Source organism: Magnolia sinica, chromosome 6, assembly GCF_029962835.1.
Source record: "Magnolia sinica isolate HGM2019 chromosome 6, MsV1, whole genome shotgun sequence".
NCBI lineage: Eukaryota > Viridiplantae > Streptophyta > Magnoliopsida > Magnoliales > Magnoliaceae > Magnolia > Magnolia sinica.
The window spans coordinates 82,258,250-82,269,774 of NC_080578.1; the positions used below are offsets into that span (position 1 = coordinate 82,258,250).

The 11,525-nt window shown below is 38.5% G+C and overlaps 1 protein-coding gene across 3 annotated transcripts in view; it reads right to left on the bottom strand.

Annotated features, from left to right (window-relative positions):
• LOC131248937 (acylamino-acid-releasing enzyme) overlaps window positions 1-6,563 on the bottom strand; it is a 71,325-nt gene extending 64,762 nt beyond the window's left edge. For 2 of the 3 annotated variants that reach the window (XM_058249465.1, XM_058249464.1), the window contains exon 1: window positions 6,404-6,563. In XM_058249465.1, the coding sequence (XP_058105448.1) occupies window positions 6,404-6,522 (119 nt within the window). In that variant the 5' untranslated portion in view covers window positions 6,523-6,563. The remainder of the gene's footprint in view (window positions 1-6,403) is intronic. The other variant, XM_058249466.1, reaches the window with a different exon arrangement.
• Window positions 6,564-11,525: the final 4,962 nt, after the last annotated feature.

Here is an 11,525-nt window from a genome sequence, read left to right on the forward strand (position 1 = left end):
ACCATTAAATTGGAAGCGGATTCCATTCCCTTAAAACTGGAAGCAGATTGGCTGGTGTACCACGCACCAGCTATATAGCTGCTGCAGGTACGTATCGTGCGAAGACGTGCACTAATGTTGCTCGAGCTCCGAGTTGTACGAACGGTTCAAAGGAGATATTGATCCATGACCCCTCAATAGGTACACAAGTGATTGCACTAAACAAATAATAAAATGCTTTTGTGTAGCTTCCAAGTTTGGGGCTGCTTCCATGATAGCCATTTTTAGATTTTAGAGAACCAATGAATCAATCAATCATCCCACCGTTGAAACTATCCTAAGGCCCATCATAATCTTTAGGTGTGGATGCAAAACATACATCATGGTGGGGCCCACGGAACTTGCCGACGTCACTTCAGTAGCTAGTCTCGCTACTCAACTTGTGAATATACTCAACCCGTCAGTAGCTAATCCCCTCCCGAACACAAGAGAGATTTCGTTTTTACGAAATTCTCTCATCTTCTCTGGAAAATCGCCATCAATCTCATCTTCCGTAAAAATCTTTCCTAAAATTTATCTTTTTCTTTTTCAAATCCGAACCAAAATCTCCGTAAATCTCGGTGAAATCAAGTTCTCTTTCAAATCTCTTTCTTTGAAGAAAACAAAAGGGTTTTTTGTATTTGGGAAAATTCAGAGCTATCAACAACGATTGGCCCACTAAATCTAGCCAAAATCCACTTCTAGCTATTTTTTCGAAAAAATCGCCCATATTTCGTCGACATTTGGAAGAGAAACGAAAACTTGGGGTTTCGGTATCGCCGGTTCAACGACACCGATAATATCGCCGATATTATCGATTTCTCGTCAACAATTCGAACACTGAGTTGAACCAAATTCATTTGTGTGTGATAGTGAAATAATTCACACGGGGACCATGACAACACTATGGTAACCATTTCTTGATTTCTGATAACCTTGTCCTTCCACCAGCATCTGTGAGACACCAGATGTGTTCATGCTACATATACAACACAAGACTCATAGAATCATGTCCCATCTATGTTACCCGATTATGGATGCAAGCATTATGGAAAGGATTGGATAAAGTAGATCCTCTAAATCCAAATTCTCAATATACAGGTATGACATGGATTGGTTAGAAGACATAACTATAACCATGTTAATGTATACCCCTGACAATATGAAAGGTTGGTTGAGGGTGACGTAGACAATGATGGAATCAATTGGGGAATGCATGGTAGCATAGAGGTATGCTTTCAGAATGAAGAAGGATCACCTGTTGTGGAATCTGTCTTGTGGCAGTTTTGTACATATCGAAGAAGCACGATAACAAGATATCTCATAATGAAGAGGAAAGGTTTGAAGAAGTTAATGGGAGAATTAGACACATTGTCTCACAACCACTGGTTTGCAAAGAATTTGCAATGCTCAACAAAGTTGACCTAGTGAAGGATTGGATGGAAGATCGCTCAAGCATGAGACCGAAGAGGTGTCCAATGGTGTCCACCGACAAATGGAATGCTAATGTTGAATTTTGATGGAAGGTCATTGATAAATCCAAGCCCGGATGGTGTTGACAGTAGAGAACTGATCACTTACAGGCATACCACAACTTGAAGTATTGTACTATCTTTCCTGTCAACATGCCACCTGTTTGCAAAATCAATACCATGGGAATGACATACTCTACCATGATTATCACCTTTCTCAGAAATCAGGCTGATCTTCTCACTAGGTGGGCCAAGCTTGTATGTTGAGTCAAACCATTGGTTGTCCGTTGACTCCAATAGTGTTGGCCCACCTGATTAGCGAACGTATCTTATTTCTGTGCCAAGTAATCTTTATGGTGGGACCTACTGCTTAGTGTTACTGATGTCCAACACGAGGGATGTTACTGGGAAAGATGGTTGGTGCCACAAATTGTGGTAACTTGCCTGTAGGTGATCAGTTCTTGACACAGGGAAGAGCATGTAAGAATATCAACATCTTCCCCAACTAATCAAAACCTTGAATCCACGAGGGTAGTTCTTGAGTTCACAAGAAATAAGAGAGAAAATTCGGATAATTTTATTGAATAATGTATATATGATTTCTCGATTACACCACTAATAAAGAAAACTCAAGCCCTAATTCGAAATTACCCAAAATAGTAAAAATCCCTCTCCAAAGCCTAACTTACCAAAAATAGAAATGTCTAAATAAACCTTACCAGAGCACTCCCGGCATTAATGCAAGCAACTCCTAGAAAATACGGAAATCCTAACCGAGTCGTGTAGAGTTACCAAAGAGTCTGAAAGTGAGACTAAAACTGATTTGACATTGTATGCCCACGTGGCAAGTGATATCACTCCTAAGGTTATTATGGAGATGCCACCTGAGGTTACACCTGAGGGTAGTGTAGCTGAGGTGAGCCTGGTATTTGAGGAGTCCAATGTTGTTATACTAGAGAGCATACCGGAATGTAGGCCAAAACCACGTCCTAAACGAGTGGGCATACACAAGGAAACTCTAAAGGAAACCCTAGGTCTTAGGACAATGTGATGACAATAATCATACTAACCTAGAGATCATGCTAGACACACTAACCAAATAAATTCAGCAAGTCGCTATCATCAAATCTTATGTTGAAAATTCAGCAGGATAGTAATCCAAGGGTGCTAAATTGAAAATTCAGCATGGGTGTAATTCGAAAATTACAAGCTGAAAATTCAGCAATATGTAACCTGAAATTACTATGCTGAAATTTCAGCAATGGTATAAGTGGGGACGCGAACTGAAAATTCAGCAATATGATCCTATATGCAATCCATACTCTACTAACCCTAGATGTGACTCTAACTTAGATGTAACACAAAAATCCTATGCTAAACCTATGGTCTCTGATACCAAATTTGATGTAGGACCGATGCATGAACTAAGTACCATGTGAGATCGAATAACCGAATTAAGATATTTAACAAAAAAAAACACAAACTTCGCTATATTCATCACAAACATCATGAAAATCAAAAGAAAATCATGCATAATCTTGACCTAAGCTACCAACGTCGTAACACCAGATCATTAAATAAAAAAATAAAAAAATAAAAACTAGGATCTAATGGATGTAGGGACATCCAATTATCATAAGGTATAGTCTATTTCAAAATTGGAAACCTAATACAACCTAGGGTAAAAATTAGGGTTTGCGTAATTTTGGGAAAGTAGGAAAATTAGGAATTTTAGGTTTAGGGTTAGGGTTTCGGGGATGGAAGAAAAGGGTTTTGATATAATGATGGTGGGAAACCAAAAGGAGTAGGCGGGATTCACACGTGTGGCCGTACGGTCACATGTGTAGCGTGGGAGGATGGGTTTAGGTCGGTTAGGGTTTGGATTGTGGATGGGTATGGGAAAGTTGGGTTTGAGAGAAGATGAAGATTTGGGATGAGAGAATTAAGAATCTGTAGAAAATACCTGGATGGGGAAGAAAAGAGAAGATTGTGTGGGGATAGATGGAGACATCGCACCTCCATTGATGAAGATTAGCCTCGCACCAATCTTCCTTCTAAATCGCATGGAAGTATCTTCAAATCGCATGAAGATGTGAGAATAAAGCAAGAGCTTTTCTCTTCTTTTTTTTTTTAATCACAAAATCCAATGAGGGTTGGATCTCCACCCCCTTATGCTTTTATTATTAAAAATTCAGCATAATTACAATTATGTCACAGTTGCCACTCACTTAAGTGAAGTGGCCCATCGTCCAAAATTAGAAAACTAAAACATTTATTATCAATCTCAACCATCAAATAAATCCTAAAAATAAAAATAAAAAACATAACGAAAGCAAGATGAGAGTCCAAGGGGCCCAGATCTAAAAGATCTGGTGGCCCGATGGCATGATCAACAAGATCCAACGGTCAGATCGACACGAAATAGCAATCGTATGACTAAAACGATCTCCTAAGCAACCCACATGCATCGTCCCAAGGTGAGGTCTTCCTGATGCATGTCCAATGCATGTGGGGTCTTCAAAATAGCCCGGCGGGCCCCATCTGGAACTCGTCTCCTATCCACAAAGAAAGTTGCGCTAATGTGGGTGGTCATCTCCATCTCTGGTACATCCGAGTAGGTCCTCCGATGTCCCCATCAAATAAGGAAATAAGATGAAAATCGAAATTTATAAAAATAGTAATTTTTTTTTTCTAAAATCACAATTTTGAACCGGAGGAGTGTGTTTTCTTGCGAAATGGATGAATTCGGCTGGCGTAACAGCCCAATTGACCCGAGAAGCATCATTACATAAAAATTGATAGGTCATGGCATTTTGTGACGATGCCCGGATAAAAAGTTACGGTTGTTTTATGGTCAACACTTCGAACGGCAATTTGTCCCTATCCGAAATGAATCTCTTTGAATTAGATGCGCCTGGGGGCTAGTTACATCACGCCCTACGTAGGACTACGCCCGGTTCTGAAGGATTATTCCGTTTCTGTTCAGGCTTCTTTTAGTCCAGTAATGCTAAGAATGCATCTGTTGCCCGCTCTACATCAGTTCTCCTTGGAGGTATCATTCCAGTCAATGGGGGAGTGAACTTATGGTGTTCTTGAGACCTATTGGAAAGTGTGGTCTCAAGGAACAGCTTCAGTGGATCCCTAGATGTGGGGCCCACCATGATGTGTTTCATATCCACACCGCCCATCTGTTTCGCCTGATCATTTTAGCCCATGAGCCCAAAAATGCAGTAGATCCAAATTTCGGGTGAACCACACTATAGGAAACAGTGGTGATTGACCATTAAAAACTTCTCGGGGGCCACGAAAGTTTTGGATCAAGCAAATATTTGTGTGGTCCTTCCATCCAAGTCTTGTGACCTTATCAAGAGGTTGTATGGAAAATAAACATTTTGGTGGCCCCCAAGAAGTTTTTAACGTTGGGCGTCCAATCACCATTGTTTCCTGCGGTGTGATCCACTTGAGATTTGGATCTGGTGCATTTATGGACTCATACCCTAAATTGATCTGGCAAAATGGATGGACAGTGTGGATATAAGGGACTCGGATTCAGTAGTGACCCCTCCAATGCTAGTTAGTACCAGTCAAAGTTTTGTGGGCCCCACCATGATGTATGTGTTTTATCCACTCCGTCCATCCATTTTGCAGGATCATTTTAGGGCATGAACCCAAAAAATGAGGCACAACCAAAGCTCAAGTGAATCACACCACCAGAAACAGTGGGGATTGAACGCCCACTGTTGAAAACTTATAGTGAGCCACAAAACTTTTGGATCAAGCTGATTTTTGTGTTTTCCCTACATCTAGGTTTATGTGAATTTACGAATAGGTTGGACGGCAAATAAACATCACAGTGGGCCCTAAGAAGATTTCAACGACGAGCATCATTATCCCCATTGCTTCCTGTGGTGTGGCCCACCTGAGCTTTGGATCTGCCTCATTTTTTGGCTCATGTCCTAAAATGAGATGGTAAAATGAATGGATGGCGTGGATAAAATACATACATCACGGTGGGGTCCACAGAGCTTTTCTAGTACCGAGCTCAGTACTGGAGGGGTCACTAGCGAATCTGAGTGGGGATATAAGACGCATACATCACAGTGGGCCACACAGTCAGGAATCCGGGGATCCACTGAAGCCACATCCTCAAGGAGCTAAGTTGCAGTTCAGCAAGCACTACGATAAACAGTGATTCGTTGAAAGTGACGAAGTGGGCGAACTGCTGGCATCTATAGGCTGGGAGGTTAGCCAACTAGACCAGGGAGATTAGGGAGTTATGTGAACATCAAAGATATACCTTCTCTGATATTAGACAGGAGGAAATTATTCAATGTGCCAGGCAGGCCAACGGGCTTTTCAACACAGTTCGAGCCCGGCCCAATTAATAAATGTGTCTGAATTTTGGGCCCAGGCCTGCAGTCTACCCTCATATGCCAGCTCAAGCCCACCCAAAAGCCCAATGGGCCAGCCTGGCCCTTAGATTGCCCCAAACATGATCATCTTTCAACAGAAAAAGAAACAGAAAAATTAAAAAAGGTCCATCCATACATTTCCTTTCCCCAGAAACATTTCCCTCACAGTCAAGAACACACCATCTACACTCACCACTCACCACTGCAATTCAATCCCAACCGTACACTTCCCAAACAAAAAACAAAAGCAATTTTCCAAAATAAAAACTACCCAGAACCCCATTTCAAATGCGAAAAAGGTCTTTCCAGCTTCTAATCCAAAAACCCATTACAAATTTCAACAACCCACCCTTTAATTCAAAACCCAAGAAAGACCCATCATGCATTTTCATTTCATTTGTCTCTTTTTTTTTCTTTTTATATTTTACTGGAAACAAGCAATCATCTAATCATATGCATTCCTAAGATAAAATCGATCGCGAGAGAGAGAGAATTACTGACGTGGAGGGAGAGCAGGCGTTTACAGGACGGGAGCGGAGAGAAGGCTTCGACGGAGGAAATCGACGGTGGGGACAGCGTCCGTACAAGTGTGAAGTAGCAATCCACACCCTCGTCGACATGCCCAAAGTCTTTGGGAGGTTTAATGGGGAGCGGATTCGGTCAGGTCGGGAAATACAAAGTTCGGTCAGGCTGTGACTGTAGGGCCCACATTTATACATTTGTTTTATATCCACACCGTCTATCCGTTCTGAAAGCTCATTTTAGGATACGAGACTAAAAAATAAAAATATTCAAGTCTCCAGTGGACCACAACACAGGAAAGAGTGGCGATTGAATTTTGACCGTTAAAAACTTCCTAGGGTCCACCGTAATGTTTATTTGACATCCAACCTATTGATAAGGTCACAAAAATCTAGATAAAGATCAAACACAAATACTAACTTGATATAAAACTTTTGTGGCCCACAAGGAGTTTTTAATGGTCAATCACCACTTTCTCCTGTGGTGTGATCCACCTGAGATTTTTATTTATTTCATTTTTGACATGAAGGTCTAAAATAATCTGGAAAAACGGATTAACGGTGTGGATATTCAAAACATTCATCAGAGTGGGCCCCACGCTCACGGTCTGATCGAATTCGGTGTTAACCCGACCTGACCGAATCCCCTCCCGGTTTAATGATAGAGGATTTATTCCCTAGAAGATAATGAAACTTATATTCTTGCACTCAGATATTATACATCTAACATAGACGTGTCCTGATCTAAACCGTTCAAACAGTGGGATTCTCTATAGATGGAATATATTATACGGATTAGATGATCTGGCCTAGGATTAAATAAACATTAGTTTGCTGAGTGCAGACCATGGACTGATTTTATTCGCGACCGTCTGTTAGACGTCCACAAATCAGCGAATCTCGATCAACCACTGTGTGAAATTTTGGGGTTATTACGCACATAAACCAGGGACCACTTTTCAGACGGTTTGATTTGAGCTACATATCTTCCGCGGGTACAGGCTATGTGTGGATCAGACTCTACTAGAGTATGAAAATTCTTCAATAACTATCTTCATCGTACCGTACAACACGTGACAAGCGTGTTACAAATTGCAATCGAAGCCGTTCATCATACAATTTTTATTAAGATATAACAGATTGAAAATTTATTGAATAATCATAACCATCCACTTAATAGATATTTTCTCGTGAATTTGAACGATTGACTATTTTCCATTTTAACAGTTCGTTTGGGGGCCATCGAACAGGTGGTTAGGATCTCCTGTTCATACCATTTTTTAAGTCCCCACAGTGGTAATTGACCGTTAAAAACTTCGTGTGAGCCACAAAAGTTTTGGATCAACTGATGTTTGTGGTCCTTTCATCTATGTCATCAACAGGTTGGATGGCAAATAAGCATTCCCGTGGCACCTAAGAAATTTTTAATGGTGGTTATTCGATCAACACTGTTTCCTATGTTGTGGTCCACATAAATTTGGATCTGCTCCATTTTTAGCAATATCCCTTAGAATGGGCTTTCAAAACGGATGGACCGCGTGGATGTAAGGCACATAGGGTCCACAAGTTTGCAACGTAGGTAGGTGGCAGGTTTGCGAACGGTGTTCGTCTGTGTACGTTGGACCGGAATCATCCGCAACACCTTGTTTTAGGAAGAGCATGCAACAGTCGAGCTATGTGTGTTTTCCACCCTTTCAATCGGTTTCGATACCTCAGGACCTGAACCAAAAATTAGGCCGCTCCCAAACTTAGGTGGGCCACATCATAGCAAACAGTGGTAGGAGAAACCGCACCATAGAAACTTTCCTGGTCGACCATGTTGTTTATATGCCATGAGGCCACGCGGAAAATCAGCACATCCGTAGGCCGTATGGGCTGCACTAATTGATATTAGAGGCTTTAGACATTATTAAAAATTTTCTCTGAGGGTATGTCCCACCTTAGTTTTTGGATCTATATGAATTTAGAGGCTTTAGACGTGATTTTTTTTTTTTTCCATGGGTATGGGTCACCTTAGTTTTTGGATCTATACTAAATGTTATGCACAGCGGACATCAAGTGGGGCTTGAAATGCCAAATTGCAGGGGCTCCTCATAGTAGCTGTGGTGGAAGCTTGATATTAGTTGCCGACATGAACTCTATCTGATCCTGGAACCCGACACTAAGCTCAACTAGATTGGGTCAACAACTCAGGCCAAGCTATTAAAAAGAAAAAGAAAGTAATACACACACATCGGACACACGGAAACGCTCACCTGCGAACAGTTAATACCTACTACATAGGAACTTTTTTGAGAACCCATCATACGTGATGTGGATCCAAAATCTGAACCGTTCATGGGAAGCAGCACCTCGTGAAACCCCCGGGACCAAGTTTTCATTTGATCTAAAACTTTGATGGGCCATGAAAAATGAAAACAGTTTCCTCCCTTGATTTGCATTTCTCTTTGTTATGGCCCACTAGAATTTTAGATCAAGGTAAAAATTTGTCACAGGGGTTTTCATGGGATTCCGCATCACATGGACCGTTCAGATTAGAGAACCATGACACGTGTGCAAAGGTGCACACGTGCGTAGGTGCGCAGGGGAGCATGACTATATATATATATATATATATATATATATATATATATATATATAAGATACATAAATTGAGCTGGGTTCAAGCTTTGAGCCGAATTTAGTCAAGCCGAGCTCGGCTTGAAATTTTTTCAAACTCAATTAATAGCTCGGCTCGATCTGAACCTAGCTTTTCAAGCTGAGCTGAGTCGAGCTTATCCGAGTCGAGTCAAGCGAGTTAAACAAACAATAGCTCCACTCGTGTCTAGCTTCATCTAGTGCTAATGGAAAAGCACTATGGACATGTATTCAGGTGATCGATTCAAAAGAATAACAACTCCAAGTGCGGGGCTACAATATAGTTTTAACTCGGTGAGACCAAGATCGAATACTCAAGAACTTATATTCATGCATTCACAAAAAACTTTAGAATTAGAACTTAAAATTAGAATTAACAATGAAACTTAAATTAGAGGAAGCAATGATAAAAATCTAAGTAGAGAGAAAATCAATAACATAAAACATTATATCACCAAGGATCCACTTCTAGTCATCCTTAATGCCTAATTCATTTGATTCAATTACATAACACAATTAAAATCGAAGTCCTACGGATAGCCGGATAATAGAACGATTAATTCAAAATTCACAACCCACTGCAGATTTGAACTTCAATTGATTTACTTCCCACATAAAGCACCAAGTTATTGATTGTAAGGAATTCAAAGTATCTATCGTACTCGTAGTTTACAATCAATCCATGAATTTTACAGATCAATCCTTTGTAAAATAGATAAGCCAACAATCTTAGCCTTCTCAAGCATCCAAAGTGCCTTAAGTCGACAATAGATCAAAGTAAACTAAAACTAATGTTTTATTCAAACTAAAAATCAATGAATTGTTCAATATTTAAACCATGAAACTTGAATTAAAGTAAACTGGAACATTAAAAATAATTACAAGCTTTACCTCTTAGCCCTATCTAAGAAATTTAGCAAACCATTGTCATATTTAAACTAAACTCCAACAAAAACATTTAAAAAAAAAAAAAAAAAAAAAAAAAAAAAAAAAAAAAAAAAACTTAGAACTAAAAGATTAAAGAAGAAGAATGGCTTCGTAAAAGCTCCACAACTTGTTTCTCTCTCTCACAAACCTTAATTCGTATTTAGAACAACCTAAATCACCCCTTTAAATAAGAAAATTCGGCAACGACTTCACACCGACTTCAAATTTTTGTATTTTTATTACGCTTTGATGGCACCGATGATGGCCTTCGATTGTACCGAAGTTGAGACGAATTAATTTTCGACTACAGCCAATGTCACACCCTAACAGTCGGTACCCGAATCCCAAGTTTGTGAGTTTTAATATATTGATATTTATTACAATCCACATAATTCCATCAAATTTAATAAATTTCAAAATTATTTAAAAGAAAAATACTATTAAAATAATATAATATTTATTAAATTCAACTCTCTTGATTGTTTTTTTTTTTAAAATTAATTTCAAACTAAACCTAATTTGATTGGAAAAAAAAAAACTAATAGCACAGGCCCGCTTGTACATAGTATTCTAGTTCTGCAAATGTGTATTTTTATTTTTATTTGTAATAGGGTGAGCATAACAGCGCAGTAGGATCATTTCTTGCCCAAAATTTAAAATGTTCAGATTATATGAAATTTTTATAAATAAGAAAAAAAAAATACGGATAATAAAAGAACATGAATTTAAGCATTAGAATCATAAATATGATATGCATGTGATACTTTTCATGAATTCTCATAAACAATATCCGTCATCTCTTACGACACTGTATCCGAGTGGATAGCCATGTTGTATTAACACCTACGCACTAGTACCTCATGGTGAGGGACTCATTTATACATTAGTTGGTAAGACTACTACACTAGTTGTATATCTGACAATGTCCGTGCACACAATTGTACTCATACACCGTACACAAAGGAGACTCTAAAGGATCAAGTAGGTTTTAGGGTCTTTCACTGAAGGGACACAATCGCCCTACTTACTATTTTTAGTGTCTTCCACCTAAGGAACATAATCACCCTACCTGTTTACATTACATTCAACATATCAATCTCGATACTCAATGAATGTTAGACATGCATGTAAGATAAATCATTGTTTCACAATCGAAAATATCAATATAAACATACAGATATCATGGATTTATTCTTATGCTTTTGCTAATAATATTTATAATTTATAATAAAAATCAATAATCACTTGATTAAGTTCTCGAAATATCAACAATATAAATTTTTATATCTAATTAATAATTCTAAATATAATTTCGTCGAAACTTTAATAATTAAATTTCTTAAATATAATATTTTTAATTTATTATTATTAAATTTAGAAATTTCTAAAAATTGATAATGTATAAAAAAAATTATTTTAAATTCTAACTTTATTTAAATCATATATTTTTTTAATATATAATTTTTTTATTATTAAATTCTAAAATTTAAATTTTAGTTAAATTATAATCTAAACTTAATAAATAAAATTTTCAGTTG